Here is a 26,073-nt window from a genome sequence, read left to right as displayed (position 1 = left end):
ATGGGCAATCTGTTTACCGTAGGTTGGGTTCCCGGATGGTGGAGGACGGTCGTCTGGCCGTTGAGGGCACTGGGGGCCTGGAAGTGTTTTATTTTTGCTCAACACACTACTTTGCCACATAAAAGGCAAGTTTCACCACACCAACCCCACCCATCCCAAGACAAAAGTGTGTATGACGCTTCATTGACAATTGTTTTGTGACATGGAAGTGTTCCTTGAAGACACTAGTGTCCGAGTTACGTGACACTAATCAGTACCGGGTGGACTCGCTACGTGGCCGGACGACACATACCAGGAATTTTCATGAATCGAATAGGACGTGTTCTAACAACTGCCCTCAGGCGATGTAAAGTCCGTTCTGGAGGACTCCGTACCTGGATTGGCCGCCCTATTATGTCCAACACATCCCCCAGAAGTTTCAGATCTAGGCCTAACGCTGGCCATGATACAGTTGTCACTGCTTTGATCCTGATATCAGCCACTACGGCACGTGATCCAAGATGCCTGGCTTTGTGTATGAGTGGGATGACCATCGTCTCAATTGCTTTGTATGACGAGGGTGTAAGCGCAGTAATTGGAACAGTGAAGTAAGTGTACATGCGACGCCCTACTTGTTCTAAGTGTTTCATTTAGTGTACCCCCTTGTAATACAAACAAACAACGCAATATGAAACTATGACCGTTTGTTAAACAACTAGTATCTTTAGGTGACTAAAATTCTGAGGTTTAAATGTTCAGAAAAATTATGAGGATTCGCTATCTTCATTTCACTTTATTCGATTTACACTTTTGTTTGAGTAAGTGAAAGTCATCGGTACGTTTTCACTGCAAACATAAAAGACTAAAAAAGAATAAAGTTTCTGGTGCATGGCGACAGAATTTCACTGTCGGCTTTTAGTCCCAGGGTTGCTTGTCTTACAGAATACAAAACACTTAAACACTGTAGGAAGTGGAATGATAGTTATCTATACACCATATATCTCATGTGTTAAATGTTTGCCATGTACTTTATGGACTTTCACTTTCACTCAACTGTTAAATATGCCACCACAGACATCATTAAAACAGATCAATTATGGGAGGGACATGTATATTTGATAAAACTTTCCAACTTGTTCAAAACAAAACAGCTTCGAATTGGATTTAGCTAGTGAAGGGTATCGCACGGACTACTGACACCTCTCTGACAAACTTGTCAGTTGCTATAGCTCAAAATCTGGGCTTTATATATTGAAAGACATTCTGTGATAAACTACAAGACAAGCTGTTAGTTGAGCTTGTGTAGGTGACGGTGACCCAGGGTATTAAGAATGTAGAGACTGGCAATGCTCACGTGGAACCTGAAATACTGGAAGGGAGATCGACATTGAAAATGTGCAAGACGTGCACCTAAAGAGCCAAGATGTAAAGAAAGTCATAAGTCATCCGTTTTTGTCAACGCACAAGAAAAAGGATACTGTCAGCTCTCGTCTATCCGACACTCAGTAATCCAACATTCACATTAATCCGACCAAAAATAGTTGTCATTACTCTCGTTAAACGGGCACTCTCACATTACGACTACGACATATCAATCTAACAAGTGGTTATTGTAAAAACATTGTATAAACTTTCGGCAATACTACAATCAGCACAGCCGGTCAGATAAACCGACCGTGGTAATTAACGTGTGCCTTACTGGCTTCGGGGCACCCGTGGCGAGCCACCTCGTCGTGGTTGGTGCTGGGTAATGCCAAGAGCTCGCCGACACCACCGTAGTGGACCCGGGGGGATATTTGGTCCACCAACCCGTTCGCCGTGGGTTGCGACCGTGTGTCGGCGGAGGAGGGGATCCTGGTGGTTGAGGGCAATAGGGACCTGCAATCGTGTTCCTGTTGCTCAATACAACACTTTGGCCCTGACTTCGCCTAGACGGGTGGTCGAATGGGCCCGGTTCGACCAATCGGCTGGTCATGCCAAGCCCTGTGCGGGAACTATTCATGTAATTGCACAAATTTGAGGCACCCGTGGCGAGCCACCTCCTCGTGGTGGGTGCTGGGTAATGCTAAGAGCTCGCCGACACCACCGTAGTGGACCCGGGGGAATATTTGGTCCACCAACCCGTTTGCCGTGGGTTGCGTCCCTGTGTCGGCGGAGGAGGGGATCCTGGTGGTTGAGGGCAATAGGGACCTGCAATCGTGTTCCTGTCAACCACAGGCTGCCAAACAATGTTGACTTGGGTAAACTGTGATTCTCCACAGCCTTTGTACCCTGCTATATCATCACAGACTGAGGAATCACTTCCGAGTACCTCAAAGTCGTCTTCTGATCACAAATCATCATCATCTCAGTCACATTCAAAGTCTCAATCAACAGCTGATACTCAACAAACGGTGAAAAGTAAACCGAAGCCAAAGCCTGATGCTTCAAAACAACAAAGTGGCAGACCTCCTAAAGGGTCACAAAATAAAGTTCAATTGTTTAATAAGTATGGGTCTCTTGAAGACATGAACGTTTCTGAAAACGTCCATTCTAGGGCACATAGCTTGTCGCCCTCCAAAAGAGTGCTGGGTAGATCCCCAATAAATCCCCCAAAAGATAGTTTATTCCAATAATATTGTACAGTGGAACTGCAGAGGATTAACTCATTAAGCCCTGGAGCCGCTCCACTGCCCAACACCTGGCACCCCTCGCTGACTGCCTGATTGCTGCGACGAGGCTAATTAGTGCTAATCATGCCTGATTTCCCTGGCAGGTCTCGGATATGACAGGAAACTGTCTAGTCTCACAAACAAGTACTGATTATTTAATTGTGTCGTAAAGATGTAAATGGGAAAGAGGCCGATGTGAATACATATATTACAGCATTTCATTTTATTTAATACATGTGTCTCTTATACCCCTTTGCCAGTGTGTGCTGTATTTTTATCAACACCTACGCGGTCTTTGTACGTACGAGATGAACAAATATACAAATTCCTCCAGTCTCTCTCATCGTATGGACTGAATTATAATATATTATTTATAATAGAGTTTAAAAAGAGGGGGTCTTGCATTATAATCGTAAATATTTTTTGCCAATACATTGCTCGTGCTTACTGACTATTTGAAGGAAAGTATCAATAGGTGTGTAAGTAACATGGAACATATAGAGATTTACAGTTTGTCACTTTGTTCATCTGAACTTAACGCTGCAAACATACATCACCATTCATACACATACATACTGCATGATACATTTATCATCACTCAACGTTAAACAAAGTTTCCCATCATGCGATGGGATAAAGTTTTCCGAATGTAACGTTTTATATCTCACTCATTATATTGGCTGATTCTTGGACCAGTCATATCGTGAGAACCTGTCACATAGGAAGGGCAAGGTGATGGGGCTTGGCCTAAATTTCTGAAGAGCACGTTTGGACACTCAAAGTGATAGGGTAGAGATTGATTATTGACTTTATCGTTGACCAATGGCTATGTTGTGTTTCGGCTGTATCAACTATCATGCAACAATTTGTGTATTGTAAACATAACATCAGTTACTGTAATAATGTATGAAAGAAACACATAAGACATATGGGAGTAGACTGACACTATGATTAGTGTATTCGTTCTCAGATGGTGAACACACATGTCTTATTTTTTTGGAAATGTTAAAGAAGAACGACTGAAATGCAACAATTGAAGAGAATGGGTGAATTTAGTTTTACGACGATTTTAGCTATATTCCAGCAGTATCGCGTGGGCTTCACACATTGTGCCCAACAACTGACAAGTATGGTATACGGTACCATTTGTACAACACAACTAGTGCATAAAGCGTTATCGTCCTTGCAACAAGTCTTTTTGGTAGGCCTCAAAACAGTCAACACACAAAAACACAACACAGCTTGAACATCTGCATTTGATGTCTCGACGTTTGCCAGTCCGTTTCATTGTATGTAAGACATACTTAAACCAAATGAAGTCCCTCTCATATCATTGTGAGAGATTAAATTGTTCAAAACATCTATGTCAATGGCAGTAAAGACGAATTTACGCACATGCGTAATAATCTATGAAAGAAGCGTTTTTTGCTGATACATTGCTAGTGTATACTGAATATTTTCAGGAAAGTACTAATAAGCTAGCCTGTGACTTACATATAACAGATTCAGTTTGTCGCTTTGGTTCATCTAGATTTAACGCAGAAAATATACGAACATACATGCATACATATTGAATAATGCTATTCCTTGCACATACATATGACAAAGGGACATGGGATGGGCGTCATCAAAGTTCCCGAATAGGACGTTTTGTATCTTAACTGTTCAATATAGTCCCTGATTTGTTATCTATGACCAATCGTATCATGAGATACCTGTCACATTGGAAATGACAGGTGATGGGGCGTGGGCTAAATTTCTGAAGAGTACGTTCGGTCACTAGACAGCTTGGATACAGATTGACTATTGGTTAGATCGTTGACCAATCGATATGTTAGATTTCGGCTTTATCAACTCTAGCTATCATGAAAAAGTTTGTGTATCGTGATCATACATAATCGTGAGGATGGCTGAAATGTACACGTAGGACTAACAAGCACTTTGACGAATTTATTTTTTTTTTGAAGCGCTAAAAGCACTACAATCCGATTATTTTTACCCCGGATGACCCAATCCAATCGTTGAGTAGAGATAGTATTTATTTGCGTATACTTTTTGCGCACACTACTTGTACATCAAACATAATGGCTTGTTGAACATTTCAATATAATCTGTACATTATTATCATAATTCAAGTACATGTATTATAGAATTAAGAAAGTAACACGATACTGATTTATTGTGATGTATACACTTGTAGTTGAATCTCCCCAAATATGGAGAAAAATTTATGAAGATGGGCATGCTCATATTTGTTTTGAAAGCAAACGAGGTTCAGAAGATTGGCAATGGGCATGACTCCACAAAACAGGTTGTCCAATGATGTAACAGCGCATAAGTTTGTTTTACACTTGTCACGGGACAAAAGTTTACCTGGACATGCAATCGACCAGAGTCTGTTATTTTGAGGTTGAAAGAGGTGTTCATATATTTAGTGTTGTCTGATTGAATGATTACACGCATCAATTCCGTAACTGATATATTATCCTCCTTTTATTGACGATGGATCTGATACACGTGATCATTACACAGGATAAGATAATTACAGGGATCAAATACAAACGTTTCTTACACAATGCTTATGTAAATTGCATTGAAAAATCACATTTCAAATAAGCATGAAACAACTTGAACAAAATACCCCAGTCACCTTTGTATGGTTTATGTGTACCGTATATGTATATTATGAGTAGATGCAAGAGTTATCACTTCATATTCGATTATGTATTATTGTCAACTTTAAAAATCAATAGTCGCAAATGAATTAGGTCTAAATTAGTAACTTGGTTTATTTCAAATCTACACGAGTGTAATACAGTATTGCTATTTATGTCTACGATTCATTATATGAACTATTACAACGAATGAATGAATGAATTATTTTAGGAGAAGGTTTTGTAACCTTGTCACCGTTAATTCAATCAATGTGCAAACATAGTATCTTAGTATGCACTCCCAATGACGAGTAACAAACACGTATCTCGTATCTCATAATCCCTTCTCTCGCAGACATGTGTTCATTTGCCTGTATAAGCCACCGACATTGCAAGAAATTGTTATCAAAACACATTAATAGTTCTTCTGATTAACACAGAAAGTAACCTCTCCCGTAAGAAAGGTTAATCTTTGATCATTACTGCTAAATTGATTGAAATTATAGGTACAGTACGAATTTAAAATGTAAAATAAGAGGTGCTTTTTATTACCCCCAATACGCGGCTCTCGCTGTGAGAAGCTAATTAATTTGCCGCATATATGCGGCTCTCGGCCTTAATGAGTTAAGGACTAATGTACATGAATTACAGCTATTAGTCCAAGATTTCACACCTTCAGCGATATGTCTCCAAGAGACATATTTAAAACAAACAGATACATTTGACCTTCGTCATTTTAATGCATATCATTGTTTTTCACCTCCAGGTGATAGGGCCACTGGCGGATCATCCATTCTAGTCAGACAAAACGTTATTCAAAGCCCTGTTCCACTTAATACTAATATGCAGGCTGTTGCTGTGAGAATTACTTTACATGTAGCGTTTACACCATGCTCTCTTTATATTTCACCGTCTTCGGTGTTTGCCAAAACCGATCTTCAAGCTCTATATGACCAACTCCCGAAGCCTTGTATTATAATGGGAGATTTAAATGGACACAACCCACTTTGGGGTAGCGTAACTACAAACACTAAAGGACTTTTGTTCTGACAATGATTTATGTATTAAATATGATGGTTCCAACACATATTTACACCCTGGGACAGGGACCTATTCTGCTCTTGACTTGTCATTGACAAATTCAGAACTACTAAATGAATTTGAATGGTCAGTCCACGATGACCTCTGTGGAAGTGACCATTTTCCTACTCTATTAAAAGCTGTAACTCCATCCGATGTTCCTCCATCATCAAGACGAAATTTTAAAAAGGCTAACTGGGCTTTGTATGAAACACTGTGTGCTGAAAAACTTAAACCTGAACGTTTTATTGACGTTCCTGATGCTATTAAATGCTTTTCTGATGAACTGAATTCCATAGCTGATGAGTGTATACCAAAGTCCTCTGTAGTTCCACACACAAGAAAACCATGGTTCAACGATGAGTGCAAACAAGCTAGGAAGGCAAGGAAAAAAACAGAACATTATTTCCGTCGCCATCCTATGGTGCATAATTTAAATAAATTTAAAATTTTGAATGCTAAAGCACGGCGTACTTTTAAACAGAACAAACGCCAATCTTGGCAACATTATGTATCCAAAATTAATTCTCAGACACCCATGTCCAAGGTGTGGAACATGGTCCAGAAAATAAAAGGTAAAGGTACTAAATCTACGGTCCATCATCTTAAACATGGAGATCAATTACTTACTGATAAATCAGATATTGCGAATAAACTGAGCAAAACTCTTGCTAAACATTCTTCCTCTTCTAATTATATACCTAAATTTCAGCAATAACAAAAACAAGAAGAAAAGAAAACTATTAATTTCAATTCTGATAATGGGGAAGATTATAATGAAACATTTTCTATTCATGAACTCCATACTGCTCTTGATCAAGCTCATGATACTGCTACTGGAGCTGATAACATACATTATCAACTCCTGAAGCACTTACCAGAATCCTGTTTAGAGACGCTCTTATCAATATTTGATGATATTTGGACTTACGGGAAATTTCCTTCTTCATGGCGTGATGCCATAGTAGTACCAATACCTAAACCTGGACGTGATCATACGGATCCATCCAATTATCGTCCGATTTCATTAACTAGCTGTGTTTGCAAGACCATGGAACGTATGATAAATAATCGACTTATTTGGTACTTGGAAACTAATAATCTTATCACAGATATACAATGTGGTTTCCGGAAAAACAGGAGTACTGTCGATCACTTAGTGCGTTTAGAATCATTTGTGAAAAACGCACTGATTAATAAAGAACATGCTGTGGCTATCTTTTTTGACCTTGAGAAGGCATATGACACAACCTGGAAATATGGCATACTGAGAGATTTACATGATTTCGGGTTGCGAGGTCGTTTGCCTGAATTCATTGCTAAATTTTTAAATAACAGGCAATTTCAAGTCCGTGTGGGTTCTACCCTGTCTGATCATTATAATCAGGATCAGGGTGTTCCACAAGGCAGTATTCTGTCTGTCACTCTTTTTAGCGTCAAGATCAACAGTTTATCTAAAGTTTTAAACGATTTAATCGATGGATATTTATTTGTGGATGATTTTAATATTTCTTGCCGTGGTAAGAATATGTATACTATTGAACGGCAACTGCAGCTGTGTTTAAACAAAATTGATAAATGGTTTCTTGAAAACGGCTTTAAATTTTCTAAATCAAAAACTAATTGTATACACTTCTGTCGTAAATACAAACCCCATAAAGAACCAGAACTATTTCTCAGTGGTACCCCAATCAAAGTCGTCAAGGAGGCCAAGTTCTTGGGACTTATTTTCGACTCACATTTGACCTTTTTGCCGCATATTAAATTCCTTAAAGCCAAATGCCTGAAGGCACTCGATTTATTAAAGGTAGTTTCAAATTCAAAATGGGGAGGGGATCAATCTACCCTTCTCCACTTATATAGATCACTGATCCGATCTAAACTTGATTACGGCTCCATCGTCTATGGTGGCGCTTGTCAAAGCAACCTAAAACTACTTGATCCTGTGCACCACCAAGGCCTAAGACTTTGTCTTGGTTCTTTTAGAACCTCTCCTATCGACAGTATATATGTCGAAGCTGATGAGCCTTCTCTCAACTTACGTCGTATCAAACTATCTTTACAATACATTACAAAATTAGCTTCTAATGAGTCTAACCCCGCATTTAATTGTGTTTTTAATCCTCCCTATGAAGATTTGTATAACAAAAAGTCTTCCCTTTTTCCGCCTCTTGGGGTCTGAATTAAGCCATTTCTTGCTGCTTCTAGCATTGAGCTGGACCATATAGCTCCTTCCCGTCTTCTTTCTTCTCCTCCTTGGCAGTTGGTTAGGCCACAAGTTGACCTAACATTAACAACACTTAAAAAATCAGAAACGAATGAATTACAGTATAAACAAGAATATAATCAACTGAAACATAAATATAGCAATTATAAATCCTTATTTACAGATGGGTCCAAGGACGGTGGCGCAGTAGCTTGTGCCACTGTCATTGGATCCAGAACAATATCTTCTAGATTACCCAATAATAGTTCTATTTTTACAGCTGAAGCTAACGCCATATTAACAGCTCTTAAATATATCCAAAGACACCCTAAACGTAAACAATATATAATCTATTCTGATTCTCTTTCTTGCCTCCACGCTATTAAAAAATTGTCATGTAAACATCCACTTTTAATTGATATTATTGAATTGTATAATAGTCTTGCTACTGGCCAGTACGACATTGTCTTCTGTTGGTTACCAAGCCACGTAGGCATTTCTGGTAACACAATGGCTGATCTTGCTGCCAAGGCAGCACTCAACAAATCTGTGACACCACTTCTTATTTCTTACAGTGATTACAAAGCCACCATTAGATCTTATATCCGTGATCTGATGCAGAAGAAGTGGGACACCCAAGTAGGTATCAATAAATTACATGAAATAAAACCGTATATTGGTTACACCTACTTGGGTTGTCAGTCCAGATTTTAAGAGGTTATTTTAAGACGATGTCGTATTGGCCATACTAGATATACTCATTCATACCTTTTAAAAGGTGAGGATCCTCCATTTTGTACCCCTTGTGATGAGAGAGTTACAGTCAAGCATATCCTGCTTGACTGTGTTGAATTCTCCATCACAAGGGATAAGTATTTTACAGTTAAAACAATTAAGGATCTTTTTACCAGCGTTAGGTCTCATTTAATTATTGATTTTTTAAAAGAAATTGATTTTTTTGGTTGAAATTTGAAATCATGTTGTGTAAATAGATGTATTTTAATTATTGGAAGTTCGGATTGGTAACTTGAAGTGTTGGTGGCTGTACCCTCAAAGGGGGTTGAAGTATTGTAAAATTATTGTCCTCCTGAGAGGGTACGTAAGTCCAAAAACATTCACAGTAAATTTAAACTTTCCACTGTTTTTAGTCGCAGTATATCTGTATTTTTAAGTTTTGGCTAGATATGTCTAAATTGCTAACAGCTGAGGGGATGATGTAAATCCGACTAGGCTCCATGCAGGTAGCAAAGGCACTGTAAGTCCCCATGGTCCCTAGTATGGTGATCTACCTTCAGTTGCTGGCAACCTATAGCCTGATTTTATACTGTATTGTCCGAATAGTGATATTATTTTTAATTTTTCCACACTAGTTTTAATCTCATTTGTTATATTCTAGTTGTTTTACTGTCCTTCGCTGACAGGTTTTTATACGATACATGGGGGGAGAGCTCGGATGATGAAAAATGACTTATTCACTATGGCTTACGAAACTCACTCAAAAAAACTAAACGTCCACTTGACAACGATGATGAACAGCGACCTTCACAATCTATCGATTACTGGCCACGGTTTCTAGTGATTGAAACTATTGATAAAACACCGTTGAAATTAAATCCTTTTGCGGTTTCTAAAGGCATTGTTGATTGAATGTAGCAAACGACAGCAAGCATCCAACCTCCTTTCCATTGAATCATTTGTTGGTAAACCTGTGTCCGCTTCTGCACACCGAACTCTTAACACAAGTAAAGGTATTGTAAGAGATCGGGATCGATTGTTCTCTGACATGACTGAACTGGATATAGCCACCGAAATGAAAGACCAAGGCGTCACGTTTGTCAAACGATTTACCACCCGTAAAACTCGGAAATCCATCAAACAAATACGTATCTCTTTTTTTTTTTTTATCTCTTCTCCAACTGCTCCTCAATCCATAAAGGCTGGCTACTGCAATATCAGGGTTGAAACATACATTCCCAACCCTCTCGGGTGTTTCAAATGTCAGAAGTTTGGCCACGGTGTGAACACCTGTACGTTGTCTGTCACGTGCGCTCACTGCAGTGAGAAGACGCATGTGACGGAAGATTGTGAGAGCAGTTTTAGAAAGTGTGCCAACTGCTTTGGAGCACACTCGTCGTCCTCCAAGGAGTGCCCGATGTGGAAAAAGCAGATGGAGATTAACAAAATTAAATTTACTAGAAACATCAGTTTTGCAGAAGCTAAAAAACTTGTACAATCTCCAGAACTAACTGAAACGTATGCATCAGTAACTAGACCACTATCAGATTCAACCCTAAAACAATCCAAAGTCAAAACTACATCAATAACCTGTCAAACAGACTTGACATGGGTGAAAACTAATACTCCCGAGAGGTTTTCACCGGAACAATCCACCCAAATATCAGTTTCAGCCCAAATACAATCTGAGTCTTTGAGTAATCATGACACATCTACACCACAGGAGATGACACCATCTCAGTCAACTGCAAATGTCAAACAGGTTGTTAAAAGTAAACCCAGGCCAAGGCCAGATCTTTCTAAAAAACTTCAGAGTGGCAGAGTCTCCAAAGGATCAGAAAATCGTGTTCAACTTTATAATAAATATGGTTTGCTTGAGGACATGGAAGTGTCCGAACACACCCATCAAAGGGCACATAGCTTGTCGCCCACCAAAAAAGTGCGGGGCAGATCCCCAATCAATGCCCCTAAACGATAGTCCGTTCCAAAACTATAGTACAGTGGAATTGTAGAGGGTTAAGGACCAATTTCAATGAGTTACAGCTACTAATCCAGGATTTTGCACCATCGGCCTTCTGTCTGCAGGAAACCTATTTGAAGCAGACAGATGCTTTTGACTTACGTCAGTTCGTTTCAATTAATTATTTGTCACCTCCGGGTGACAGGGCCACTGGAGGGTCTTCAATCCTTGTAAAGCAGGATGTTAACCATAGTCCTGTAGCACTCACAACAAATCTCCAAGCTGTTGCAGTGAGATTAACTCTTCATGTTACCTTTACACTATGCTCTCTGTATATTCCGCCTTCTTCAGCACTCCAGCAGTCTGATCTACAAGGTCTCTATGACCAACTTCCTAAACCTTGCATCATAATGGGTGATCTCAATGGCCATAACCCAATTTGGGGTGGTACAAACACTAACACTAAAGGTAAACTACTGGAAGATGTTATAGCCAAAAATGACTTGTGTATATACAATGATGATTCAGGCACTTATCTGCATCCTGCAACTGGCACCTACTCTTGTCTAGATTTATCCCACGGAGACTCTACTCTACTTAATGAATTTGATTGGTCGGTCCACAATGACCTCTGTGGAAGTGACCACTTTCCAACAATATTATCAGAAATTACTCCATCTGACTCTCCATCATATACCAGATGGAACTTTGCCAAGGCAGACTGGTCGTTATTTCAAACTTTATGTGCATCTAAATTAAGACCCGAATGTTTCAGTCATATAACCGATCCTATTCAATTATTTTCTGACGTTTTAAATAAAATTGCTGATGAATGTATACCAAAGTCCTCTACAACTCCACATGTACGGAAACCATGGTTTAATACAGATTGTAGACAAGCCAGGAAAGCGAGGAAAAAGGCAGAAAATTATTTCCGTCGTCACCCAACTGTCCATAATTTAAACAAATTTAAGATACTCCATGCGAAGGCGCGTCGTACTTTCAAACAAAATAAACGGCAATCTTAGAGGAACTATGTCTCCAAACTTAACTCACGTACGCCAATGTCTAAGGTATGGAACATGGTTCAAAGAATTATAGGCAAAGGTTCAAAAGTTGCTGTTCACCATCTTAAAGATGGTGACAATTTAATTACTGACACACCTAAAATTGCAAATAAACTTGGAGAAACACTTGCCAAAAATTCATCATCGATAAATTATGTTCCTGAGTTTCAGAGATACCAGAAAGAACAGGAAAAGACAAAACTTAATTTCGCTTCAAACAATGGTGAAGACTACAATGAAGTGTTTTCATTACATGAGCTACATATTGCACTTGAGCAAGCTCATGACACTGCAACTGGTTATGATAATATACATTATCAGCTACTGAAACACTTACCTGAACCATGTCTAATGGCACTTTTAGATATATTTGATCAAATATGGACGTCGGGGGAAGTTCCCCCTTCATGGCGTAATGCCATTGTAGTCCCAATACCAAAACCTGGCAGGGATCAAACAGGTCCGTCGAATTACAGACCGATATCTCTAACCAGCTGTGTCTGTAAAACCATGGAACGTATGGTAAATAATAGATTAACTTGGTATCTTGAAACCAATAACCTGATCACGAATATTCAGTGTGGTTTCAGGAAAAATCGTAGTACCATTGATCATTTGGTACGTTTAGAATCCTTCGTTAAAAATGCTATAGTAAATAAACAACACGCTGTATCGATTTTCTTTGATCTCGAGAAAGCTTATGATACGACTCGGAAGCATGGCATTTTGAAGGATTTACATGATTTTGGGTTCAGAGGCCGTTTGCCTCTTTTTATATCAGAGTTTTTAAAAGACAGGCAATTTCAAGTACGAGTGGGTTCAACCCTGTCTGATCATTACAATCAGGATCAGGGTGTCCCTCAAGGCAGTATTTTGTCTGTCACTTTATTTAGTATTAAAATCAACAGTTTATCCAAGGTTTTAAATGATTCAATTGATGGATCACTTTTTGTGGATGATTTTAACATTTCTTGTCGTGGTAAAAATATGCGTACTATTGAACGGCAACTACAGCTTTGTTTAAATAAAATAAATAAATGGTGCCTTGAAAACGGCTTTAAATTTTCTAAATCCAAAACTAATTGTATACATTTTTGTGGAAAATATAAGCCACATAAGGATCCGGAACTATGTTTAAATGGCACTCCAATTAAAGTTTTGAAGGAGGCCAAGTTCTTGGGTTTACTTTTCGATTCTCATTTAACATTCTTGCCACACATTAAATCCCTTAAAGCTAAATGTCTGAAGGCACTAGATTTGTTAAAGGTTGTTTCAAATTCCAAGTGGGGAGGGGATCACGTTACCCTCCTTCACTTATACAGATCATTGGTACGATCTAAACTTGATTATGGCTCCATTGTATATGGTGGAGCCTGTAAAAGCAACCTTAAACTATTAGATTCTGTCCATCACCAAGGTCTAAGACTTTGTCTTGGATCTTTTAGAACCTCACCTGTTGCCAGTCTCTATGTTGAGGCTGATGAACCATCTCTTACAGAGCGCCGTATAAAATTGTCTTTACAATACATTACTAAATTATATTCTAATAAATCTAACCCTGCATATAACTGTGTGTTCAGTCCGCTTTATGAAAAGTTATACGACAAGAGGTTTTCTCTTGTTCCACCTCTAGGACACCGAATTAAACCCTTTCTTTCTTCGGCCGGCATTGAGCTGAAAAACATAGCTCCCTCTCGTTTTCTTTCTTCTCCTCCTTGGCAGTTGGTTAGGCCACACGTTGACCTAACATTAACTTCATTTAAAAAATCAGAAACTAATGAATTACAATATAAACAAGAATATAATCAATTAAAAAGTAAATATAGCAATTATAAATCCTTATTTACAGATGGTTCCAAGGACGGTGGTGCAGTAGCTTGTGCCACTGTCATTGGATCGAGAACAATATCTTCCGGAATTCCAGATAACAGCTCTATTTTTACTGCAGAAGCAAACGCCATATCAACTGCTCTTAAATATATTCAAAGACATCCTAAACATAAAGAGTACATAATCTATTCAGACTCTCTTTCTTGCCTTCAGGCTATTAAAAACCTAGCATGTAAACATCCACTTTTAATAGAAATTATTGAACTTAATAACTATCTTGCGACTGGCCAATACGACATCGTCTTCTGTTGGTTACCCAGCCATGTTGGTATCTCTGGTAACATTTTGGCAGACCTTGCTGCTAAGGCAGCGCTACACAAATCTGTGACACCACTTCATATTTCCTATACTGATTATAAAGCTACCATTAGGTCTTATATCCGTGATCTCATGCAGAAGAAGTGAGATAAAACCGTATGTTGGTTACACATACTTGGGGTGTCGGTCCAGATTTGAAGAGGTCATTATACGACGATGTCGTATTGGCCACACCAGGTATACGCATGAATATCTTTTGAAAGGTGAGGATCCTCCGTTTTGCATCCCTTGTGATGAAATAATCACGGTCAAGCATGTCTTGCTTGACTGTGTTGAATATTCCATCACAAGGGACAATTATTTTAAATCAAGAACTATGAAGGACCTTTTTAGTAACGTAAGTTCTCATTTAATTATTGCATTTTTAAAAGAATTGAATTTATTGACTGACATGTAAATAAATAAGTATTTTATGATTGGAAGATGAATTAGTAACTGAGATTGTTAGTGGCTGTATCCTCGAGGGGGGTTGAAGTACGGTAAAATTATTGTCCTCCTGAGAGGGTACGTAAGTCCAAAAACATTTGAAGTCAAATTTAGTCTTCCATCTTTTTAGCCGTAGTATTTCTGTCATTTTAATTTGTGGCTAATCTTGCATACAATCACCAACGCTGAAGTGATTGTGTAAATCCAGCTAGGGACCATGCAGATAGCAGAAGCACTGTAAGTCCCCATGGCCTCTAGTATGGTGACCTACCTTCAGTTTTTGGTGATCTATAGCCTGTTTTTTACATTGTACTGTCCGAATAGTGATATGGTTTTAACTTTTCACGCTAGTTTTAATTCTTATTGTGATACTCTAGCTGTTTTACTGTCCTTCATTGACAGGGTTTTACCATATGCATAAATTTCTTTTTTCCAAGAATGTTCTCGTCACGATATGGCTGCAATATTGCCGATGTGACGTTAAATATTAACTCACTCACTCACTCACTACTGGCTTCGGTGGTATATACTTTAGTACGAATATAATCTCAGATGTATCGTTTGCTATTACGATTACCACCCCACGCACGTCAGTGTACTGTGCAACGTTAGTGCGTGGAACGAGGTCAGTGTATGGAGTGACGTCAGTGTATGGAGTGACGTCAGTGTATGGAAGGAAGTAAATATTCCGAATGAGGTCAATGTATGAGAGAAGGGCTGTGTATGGTACGGTTAGGTCAGTGTATGAGAAACGTCAGTGTATGGAACAACGTCATTTTATGGAACAACGTCAGTGCATGGAAGGAGGTAGGCGTAGAGTTGAACAACGTCATTGTATGCAATGAAGTCAGTGTATGGAACGATGTCAGTGTTTGGAACGACGTCAGTGTATGAAACGACATCAGTATATGGAATGAGGTCCGTGTATGTAACCACGTCAGTGTACGGAGCTATGTGAGTGTATGCAGTGAGGCCGATGTATGGAATGAAGTCAGTGTGTGGAACGAAGTATTATAGGAAAGGAGAGTTGACGCATGAATGCACCATGCCCAGAAGCTACACACCGCCCAATCAGCTCCGACTAAGGACATGTGTGTGTTGTTGGGCCTAGGGCTGGGATGCGTCTTAGCCTGTGGCAGGAGGTATGTCTGGAGGTTGTATCTGGGATGTAGGTTGTGTCTGAGGCTGGGATAGTCTCTGGAGCTGGGGTTTTGTCTGGGACTGGGGTTATGTCTCGCACTGGGTTGTGTCTGGGGCTGGATGTGTGTCTGGTTCTGGGGTTGGTGTGGGGTTGGTGTTAGATCTGGGTCTGGGGTTGTGCCTGAAACTGGGGTTGTGTCTTGGACTGGGGTTGTATCTGGGACTTGGTTTGTGACCGGTACTGGGGTTATATGTGGAGTTGGGGCTATATCTTTAACTGGGGTTGTGGAACTGGGGATATGTCTGGGACTGGGATTTCGTCTGGAACTGTTGCTATATCTGGGACTGGGGTTACGTGTGAGACTGGGGTTATGTCTGGAACTGGGGTTGCGTCTGGGAGTGGGGTTGTGTCTGGGGCTGGAGTTGTGTCTGGTGCTGTTGTTATGTCTTGGACTGGGGTCATGTCTGGGACTGGGGATGTGTGAGGAAGTGGAGCTGTGTCTGAGACTGGGATTATGTGAGGGAGGGTGCTTTACACTGGGACTGAGGTTGTGTCTGAGACTGTGGCTGGGGTTGTGTCTGAGACTGTGGCTGGGGTTGTGTCTGAGACTCTGACTGGGGTTGTGTCTGGGGCTGGGGTTGTGTCTGAGACTCTGACTGGGGTTGTGTTTGGGGCTGAGGTTGTGTATGAGACTCTGTCTGGTGTTGAAGTTGTTGGGAAGCGTGCTGGAGATGAGCTAGTGTGAAAACTGTCAATGCATTCATGTATCTTTAATGTGTAAGCATTCATTTAAAAACACATACCAGGCAAGCTGCTAGTCTCGAGGACTGAGGGGTTATGGTGCTGTTAGTGTTACAGGATTCACTCCTAAATTAAACTTTTCCTCTAACTGTGCAAGGTTTAATTAACACCTCACTATGCAATTCTGCAAGGATGTGCATGGCCAAATGCGAACATAAGATAACATCCCCCTCTACTTAACGCAGAAAAATTAAACATTATACACAGCGGAAAGTGACTTTTGTAAGAGGCTGTGAAAGCTTCCTGCTCTCGGTGTAAGTAGAGGCAGATTCACTTTCGCCAGGAAACATGGTGACGAAGTGGGAATTAATTGTTGGAAGATGTGCTAGTATTAGGTGGCCATGGTTACCGACCGTTCCTGGTGACAAACAGTCCTGGGGCGGAGAGAGAGGGTTGGGGGGAGAGAGTGTGAGAGAGAGAATGAGAGAGATGAGAGATAGAGGCGAGAGAAAGAGGTAGAGAGAGGGGAGAGAGTGAGAGAGAGGGAGCGAGGAAGAGAGAGAGGAGAGTGCGAGAGGGAGAGAGATAGGGAGGGAGAAAGAGATGAAGAGAGGGAGAGAGGGGAGAGAGTGGGAGAGAGAAACAGGGAGAGAGAGGGAGGTGGGGGGGGGGGGGGGGGAGTAGTATGCACTAACATGGACAAACAGGCACTCTAGTAGAAATAGATCTCTGGATGTGACAACCGGACAAACTTTGTGTCACGCAGTGGAGGTCGTTGTGACCGATCAGCTCAATAGTCACTGTTGCGAAACCCACAGCACACACCGCCAAACAGATCTCACAGCTACATGGAGACACTTACTTAAGTCAGAGCGAACTATCAACTCCATCGTGAAATTCCATATTGCTTCACACCGACTGTTTCATCCCGCCCTGTCTTCCATCAATCCTCTGTTCTTGTGCGCATATTTCATGTGTAGTTTAAGCAATCTACAGATGAGACTGATGCACATTAAAGCTTCAACTAGTACACTGGTGTGTTGTCCTCCAGTACACTATTGTGTTGTCCTCCAGTACACTGGTGTGTTGCCCTCTAGTACACTGGTGTGTTGTCCTCCTGTACACTGGTGTGTTGCCCTCTAGTACACTAGTGTGTTGTCCTCCAGTACACTGGTGTGTTGCCCTCTAGTACACTGGTGTGTTGTCCTCCTGTACACTGGTGTGTTGTCCTCTAGTACACTGGTGTGTTGTCCTCCAGTACACTGGGGTGTGGTCCTCTAGTACACTGGTGTGTTGTTCTCTTGTACTCTGGTGTGTTGTCCTCTAGTACACTAGTGTGTTGTCCTCTAGTACACTGATGTGTTGTCCTCCAGTATACTTTTCTGTGATGTTCCAGTGTGGTGGTGTAATAAGTTCTAGTAGTGGTGCGTTAACATTCTCGTACAGTGGTACCTGATCATCTAGTACTTTGGCGTCGCATCATCTATTACAGTGGGGGTGTTATCTTCCAGTACAATCGTGTGTTATTTTCCCGTACAATAGTGTATTGTCTCCCAGTACATTTGCTCCTCATCTTTCAACATAGTGGTGTTTTATCATCTAGTACAAGGCCATGTTACCTTCCAGTACCCTTGTTTGCTATTTCTCTGCACAATGGTGTGTTGTCGTCCAGTACATTTGTTTGTTATCTTCTAGTATTGTGGTATGTCATCATCTAGTACAGTGGTGTCTTGTCTTGTAGTATTGTGGTGTGTTTATTGTGACGTGTTGTCATCTAGTACAGTGGTGTCTTTTCTTGTAGTATTGTGGTGTGTTTATTGTGACGTGTTGTCATCTAGTACAGTGGTGTCTTATCTTGTAGTATTTTGGTGTGTATATTGTGACGTGTTGTCATCTAGTACAGTGGTGTCTTATCTTGTAGTATTGTGGTGTGTTTATTGTGACGTGTTGTCATCTAGTACAGTGGTGTCTTATCTTGTAGTATTGTGGTGTGTTTATTGTGACGTGTTGTCATCTAGTACAGTGGTGTCTCATCTTGTAGTATTGTGGTGTGTTTATTGTGACGTGTTGTCATCTCGTACAGTGGTGTCTTATCTTTTAGTATTGTGGTGTGTTTATTGTGACGTGTTGTCATCTAGTACAGTGGTGTCTTACCTTGTAGTATTGTGGTGTGTATATTGTGACGTGTTGTCATCTAGTACAGTGGTGTCTTATCTTGTAGTATTGTGGTGTGTTTATTGTGACGTGTTGTCATCTAGTACAGTGGTGTCTTATCTTGTAGTATTGTGGTGTGTATATTGTGACGTGTTGTCATCTAGTACAGTGGTGTCTCATCTTGTAGTATTGTGGTGTGTTTATTGTGACGTGTTGTCATCTCGTACAGTGGTGTCTTATCTTGTAGTATTGTGGTGTGTTTATTGTGACGTGTTGTCATCTAGTACAGTGGTGTCTTATCTTGTAGTACTGCGGCGTGTTATCATCCAGTACAGTGGCCATTTGCTATCTTTCAGTACTGTGGTATGTTGTCTTCCAGTGGAGTATTCTGTATGTAAGAGGATGGTATGTTATCATCGAGTACTGTTATGTTTTACATCCAGAACTGTGATGTGTTATCATATAGTATAGTCGTGTGTTATCTTCCAGCATTGTGCTGGTTTATCTTACAGTAGTATGGTGTGTTATCGTCGAGTACAGTGATTTGTTATCATCCAAGGTAGAAGTGTGCTATTATCAATAACAGTGGTTGGTTATCTTCCGGTATAGTAATCTATTATCTTTCAGTAGAGTGGTGTGTTGTTTGGCAGTACAGTGGTGTGTTATCTTCTAGGACAGTGGTGTGTCATCATCTACTACAGTGGTATGTTATTTTCTAGTACGATGATGTGTCATCTAGTACAGTGGTGCGTTATGTAAGTACAGTTATCTAAGGAAGGTAAGAATTTATTCAGTACAATACACAAAATACCTTCAAACGTACAATAAAACACGTGGCCATTTTAGCCCACATGTGAAACTACATACCGATAAGCAAAGTAAAACTTTTTTGAGTTGGTTTTTCAATTGAAGTTTTGGCGAGTCATGGGTTAATTATAGACTACCTTGGGAAAACACCGCGGGTACCAAATCAGAAATTTAGTTTTAAAAGAAAAGTTAGCAACCATTGCACTTTTCAGCTATAACATGTGTCTTTATAGATGTACAGAACCATCACTGTCACAACGTTTTTCAAGCGAGGCTAGCCAGAGATCTTGATGCTCTCATCTAGACAGAGGTCATTGTTGACTCTCCAGCCAGTGACCTGAGGGATCTTTGCAGACACACCATATACACATGTATGACCGTCGGCCAGCCCTCAGTCTTCTATCGGTGAAACATATTTCACTTCAGTTTTTATGTCGTCAACGCCAGGTAACAGGGTGGTGTATGTGTCGGAATCAACGTCGCCTGCTGCGCTGTGGAAGTAGTCGGCCAACACAGGCATTGCACACAACATCTCTATTTCTTCCTGCTTCTTCGCTGCACGTGCTCTGTCAACGTCTTCATCAGTGACCTCACAGTAGTCCATCAACGTCTGGCAGTCCATGGACGAGGGCGTGGCTTCTGCTGGGTCAGCGTCATTGTTGCTGTAACACATTTATTGTACGTTGCTGTACCTCGTGGATAGATATTGTACGTTGCTGTACCTCGTGGATAGATACTGTACATCACTGTACCAAAACTTAGGGAGTTAAACCAGTGGAATGCACTAAAACAAGAACCTGACCTCTCTGGACTTGGTTTCTTTACGTCTTCAGAGCTGAATATATTATGTTCATCTGCTATACTCTGATTTGCATTTCCATAGAACAGAGCTCAACCTATTGGTAAAAACGCAAATTTATGTAATGCATGCACTTTGACCCACATTAACCTTCACACACCAGGCAGGTTTCTTTCACACACAGCATGGTGATACATTTTATATATATGGGTAAATTAGTACAGTCTGTAATTTCCTGTACAAAAACGAGTTCTCAGGTTGTTAAGGGAACGGAAACAGAGTATTTACATAACAGATATATATTCTGCAGATCTAACATGAATCTGTATTATTTAAAACATTTAAACATTGAGCGTTAATCGGCATGAGGTGTACAACGGGGGCCGTGTGATTGGTGTACATACACACCTGGCTGTTCCGGAACACCTTCTATAACAGAGACAGCTTGCAATCAGGATGAAGATGACGAGGACGGCGGAAGATGTTGTTGCCGCTACCATTATAACGGTGGAGGGACTGCTGTCGTAGCCTGATAAACAAAAACACGATCTCGTGATATGGAGTAGGTTGTCTTGTATTTATTTCCTGGGATTTCTGGTTCATTTAAGTGTTAAGCTTGTTGGAATTCAAATATGTTTCATCCAGCTTGAGATAGGGGTGTACAGCTGCCCGTGGATCGGTGGATGTATGAGGATATGCTTGGATACGGGTAATCGGACTGGGGCAAGCGTGTATGAGTGTATGTGTGGACAGGGGAACTCGGACTGGGGGCATGCGTGTATGGGTGTGTGTGTGGATGTGTGGCTGGGGGTTGTTTTGCACACGGGTTGTTACAAAAATGACTAGCTTGAGAGGAAGACGTCTTATCCTTGAAGACATGTTTCTGGAGGTTTTCCTTGAAACTACAAAAGTCTGGTACAGCCAAGTGTTGTGAACAGCATGTTTCTAGAGATGGTTTCGTTAGGTAACGAGAATGTTGCCGACAAGGGTTAACATTGTGAACACAGAAGGGCTCTCCAGTGTGTATTGAATATGTACTGAATGTATATTGAATATGTATTGCGTAATTTAGTGTCTGACATTTGTTATCTTAGCTGCCTGGGGAACATACAACGGTTTACCTTGATGGCAGGATCCTGTGATGCAGTCGACTATGGTGCAGCTGTTCCTGCAGGCGAGCTGACAGTCGTGAGCGGTGGTGTTGCAGCCGCTGATGCAGATACCAGTCATCTGGTCACACAGTCCATGGCGACACACATTACACGTGTGGTTGCAGGACTCCCCATAGAACCCCGTCTTACATGTTGCACAATCATCCCCCACATACCCACCTATACAGCCGTCGGCGCAGTCGCCTGTGGATCTGCATCTGTCGTGCATGCAGTTGGCGTTACAAGGTGAGGAACACTGCCGACCGTACCAGCCATCTTTACATCCGTCGACGCAGTCTCCAACAGCGCTGCATATGTCGATGAGGCAGTTGGCGTTACACTGGTGGGAACACTGTGGGCCGTACCAGCTGTCGGCGCACCCATGAACGCATACACCGTTCCTCTGATGACACTCAGAAAGTGAGGACGTCCTGTCTCCGACAGAGTGTTGGGTTGTGTTTGGCAGGTGGAGACAGTTGGCACTGCACTTTCTATCACACACATACCCGTAGTAGCCTTGGACGCACCCGTGAAGACATCCAAACTTGCAGGAACCCACGCAGTTGGCACAGGAGTACTCACAGGCCGGGCCGAAGTTTGGTGTGTGACATTCAGCGCAAGTTCCTGTGATCCTGTTGCAGGACTTACATCTACTGGAACACGACTTACATCTAGTCCCGTGGTAGGAGTCCACACATCCAGACACACAGGATGAGCCCAGCTGACAATATCCTCCATCACAACCACCTGGACATACGGTACAGTTATCTCCTGGACTGTCACAGGGTATGTTGCAGCTAGTACCCTGGTATCCCGGGACACAGCCGTCGGTGCAGTCGTCGTTGCCTGTGGTGGATAGGTGACATTTACCGAGTCGACAGTTCTTGCTGCAGACCGACTTGCACTTCAAACCGAAATACCCGCCACTACACTCCGTCTCACAGTGCCCGGTGTACCTGTCGCGGTCGGAGCAGTGTTGGTTGTCATTGCAGTTACCAGCTGGAAATATCAAACACAAAATAAAGAAATGTGAATATGCTTTTTCCGCAGCAAATGGACGCCATATCTGTTACAGCGGAATTCACTATATGGTTCGGTGTGTATGAAACAGTGATGGCACCGTGTATAGGGATCCTGCCTCACTGGGTACACGCCGAAACAGGAAATGTCACTGACATCATGTTTATGTCTTCAGTGCGTCACAGTTGGAACTCTATCAGAAAACAATAAAATGCATGCAGAGTCCATGAAATTTGAAAATTCGATAAAACGATACTTGAGCAAGATTTGCAAGGAAAAGATCGCCCATTATAACACCAAAGACACAACAAGAACACCAAAGGATGTTGGGATATTGACCGGAAAGCTGAATATTTAAGAGCTTAAGTCATCGATTGTGTTTATCAACCTTGTGGAGAATGTGTTGTCATTTTGTAGTTTTGTTAGAGATTTATATAAACAAGCATGAGTCGTCAACTTCATTTCAATTTCAGGTGAGAACAACAGTGGAAGAACACTAGGTCTTTGGTAGTTATTGACAGATAAACCTGAAACTGAGCTACACCGTTTACCAAACCACCTCCTTCCCAGCCGGATTTTCCGATTTCTATGTACCAAGGAACAAGCCCAACAGAAGGATACACGTGTGGGGCCAATGAAATGCTCACTCTTTTTATGAATGTTCCAATCGAAACATGTCGAAACATGGAAAACATGAGGTCTCACCTTAGGCAAGTGAGTTTGTTCAAAGTCGCCACTGTTCACTTAGCAGAAAATTGGTACCCAGTGAGATAAAGTCATGTGAGTATAACCCTCTAGTGCCCAAGAGGCAGCTTGCGTTATCCGGGTTAATGATAACAGCGTCCAGTGTGCAACTAGTCAGATGGACACTAGGTCCTACATAAGTGCAATGTTATCATTATTGTCAATCCAAAACTTGACAAATATAAAATCAATGTGACGACAAGCAGTCGAAACTGATTTCTCAGTTAACTCTAGGTACCTGTCTTCATAATTCTGGTCAAACTGCTCCCACCCTCTGACGGACATGGTAAATCGTAGCATTGATCTTGACAGTGGTTGACACAAAGGAGCATATCAGTGCAGAGGAGAGCATATCACAGCAGTGACGAACTATTTCACCTTTCGTGTGATGGAATTATACAGAACTGTTCAGAGAAAAGTGAGAAAGTTTTCAAAGCTTAGCCTTTAGCAAGTTTTTTTGGAAGGTTTCATCAGTTTACTCTGTATGAGAGGTCAAGGTCAGCTAGGAAAACGCAACCAAATGTCGTATATTGACGTATTGAAGCTTGTGTAAGAAGCAATAACCTCAACTGGTAGCAACATCACTCCCAGTACGTATCCTCGAACCGTATTCATTGCACTACATAACATCCTGGGATACTAGCGAATAAGAGGGTGTTGTTTTCCGCCACTTCCAGTAATATCCCAGCATTGGTCTGCCAGAAAAGGACTTCAGTCCTACTGTACCCATGCGGGGAAACGTATTAACACATAAGCTACTTTACACGCGTCCTGTGCTCGTGAAAGTTTCATATGACATGCCAGGACATATAAGGAAACCTACCTCGGACACACAGACTTGTACACAGTAGACAGAGGACTCTCAGCGCAAACATATCGAATCTGAAAACATACAATCGCCATTGTGGCAAATGGAGCATTGGGAAACATGGTAGCATATTTGTTATAAACTCAACAGTACATTTCCTGCATCACAGATATGAGAGGGGTGAGTTACTGGTATAACGCCTACCGTTGATGGATACTTTTGAAACAGTCACGACAAGACACATCTAGGATCTAGTTACTGGTATAACACTTACCGTTGATGGATACTTTTGAAACAGTCAAGACAAGACACATCTAGGATCTAGTTACTGGTATAACGCTTACCGTTGATGGATACTTTTGAAACAGTCAAGACAAGACACATCTAGGATCTAGTTACTGGTATAACACTTACCGTTGATGGATACTTTTGAAACAGTCAAGACAAGACACATCTAGGATCTAGTTACTGGTATAACACTTAACGTTGATGGACACTTTTGAAACAGTCAAGACAAGACACATCTAGGATCTAGTTACTGGTATAACACTTACCGTTGATGGACACTTTTGAAACAGTCAAGGCAGGACACATCTAGGATCTAGTTACTGGTATAATACTTACCGTTGATGGATACTTTTGAAACAGTCAAGACAAGACACATCTAGGATCTAGTTACTGGTATAACACTTACCGTTGATGGACACTTTTGAAACAGTCAAGACAAGACACATCTAGGATCTAGTTACTGGTATAACACTTACCGTTGATGGATACTTTTGAAACAGTCAAGACAAGACACATCTAGGATCTAGTTACTGGTATAACGCTTACCGTTGATGGACACTTTTGAAACAGTCAAGACAAGACACATCTAGGATCTAGTTACTGGTATAACGCTTACCGTTGATGGACACTTTTGAAACAGTCAAGACAAGACACATCTAGGATCTAGTTACTGGTATAACACTTAACGTTGATGGACACTTTTGAAACAGTCAAGACAAGACACATCTAGGATCTAGTTACTGGTATAACACTTACCGTTGATGGACACTTTTGAAACAGTCAAGACAAGACACATCTAGGATCTAGTTACTGGTATAACACTTACCGTTGATGGATACTTTTGAAACAGTCAAGACAAGACACATCTAGGATCTACTTCTATGAAATTTTGAAACCTTATGTCGTAGATGAACAACGAGGATCTGCAATCCGTGGTCGATTAGACTTTGCAAGTATGTATCAATGAGGCAGTGTTCATATAGACTTCAAGTGTAATATCCAAGTCAAGCAAAATAATATCACATACCATGGAGCTACACTTTGAAAGGTTGAATGTAAGTCAGGCGAGAAAACACAGTGACCATCCATTGGCGCACAGGGAATGGATGTATTCTTGGCCTGTCAAGTCAGGCATAAGGTCAAGTCACCAGACAAATCCATTGAAAGTGGTTTGAAAGTTTTCTTTTTCCTTCTTCCCGGTGTCAGTGACAACTTGTGTGAGGCATTTCTAGATACACTGCTTGGTATATAACCAAGGGGTCAGAGTGGGCGACGCATCACTAGATATTCTGTTGGATATATAACAAATTTGACAATTTGGGTGAGGTATCACTAGATATAGTGTTGGATATATAACTAAGGTGACAGTGTGGGTGAGGCATCACTCAGTCCGGGTGAGGCATCACTAGAAATACCGCTTGGTATATAACGCAGGCGACAGTTTGGGTGAGGCA

The 26,073-nt window shown here is 41.1% G+C and overlaps 1 protein-coding gene across 1 annotated transcript; it reads right to left on the bottom strand.

Annotated features, from left to right (window-relative positions):
• Positions 1-1,267: 1,267 nt before the first annotated feature.
• On the bottom strand, positions 1,268-24,925 carry LOC137259608 (multiple epidermal growth factor-like domains protein 10). The gene is made up of 6 exons (XM_067797224.1): positions 24,886-24,925; positions 21,730-22,758; positions 21,017-21,137; positions 20,231-20,471; positions 16,031-16,843; positions 1,268-1,348 (listed from the first exon to the last, which is right to left on the bottom strand). Exons 1-6 carry the CDS (start codon positions 24,923-24,925, stop codon positions 1,268-1,270), a joined length of 2,325 nt encoding a protein of 774 aa, XP_067653325.1.
• Positions 24,926-26,073: the final 1,148 nt, after the last annotated feature.

Source organism: Haliotis asinina, chromosome 13 (genome assembly GCF_037392515.1).
Source record: "Haliotis asinina isolate JCU_RB_2024 chromosome 13, JCU_Hal_asi_v2, whole genome shotgun sequence".
Lineage (NCBI taxonomy): Eukaryota > Metazoa > Mollusca > Gastropoda > Lepetellida > Haliotidae > Haliotis > Haliotis asinina.
The sequence above is the reverse complement of the archived record's forward strand: the minus strand, read 5'-3'. Positions and strand labels throughout refer to the sequence as shown.

Bases quoted from the DNA above. Each gene is read 5' to 3' on its own strand.
- LOC137259608 (XM_067797224.1), bottom strand. From the start codon at position 24,925: ATGTGTCCTGCCTTGACTGTTTCAAAAGTGTCCATCAACG. The intron at 21,138-21,729 runs GTAAACCGTTGT...TTTGTTTATCAG, and splicing joins CACAGGATCCTGCCATCAAG to GCTACGACAGCAGTCCCTCC. The intron at 16,844-20,230 runs GTGAAATATGTT...TTTTCACACTAG, and splicing joins TTGACGACATAAAAACTGAA to CTCATCTCCAGCACGCTTCC.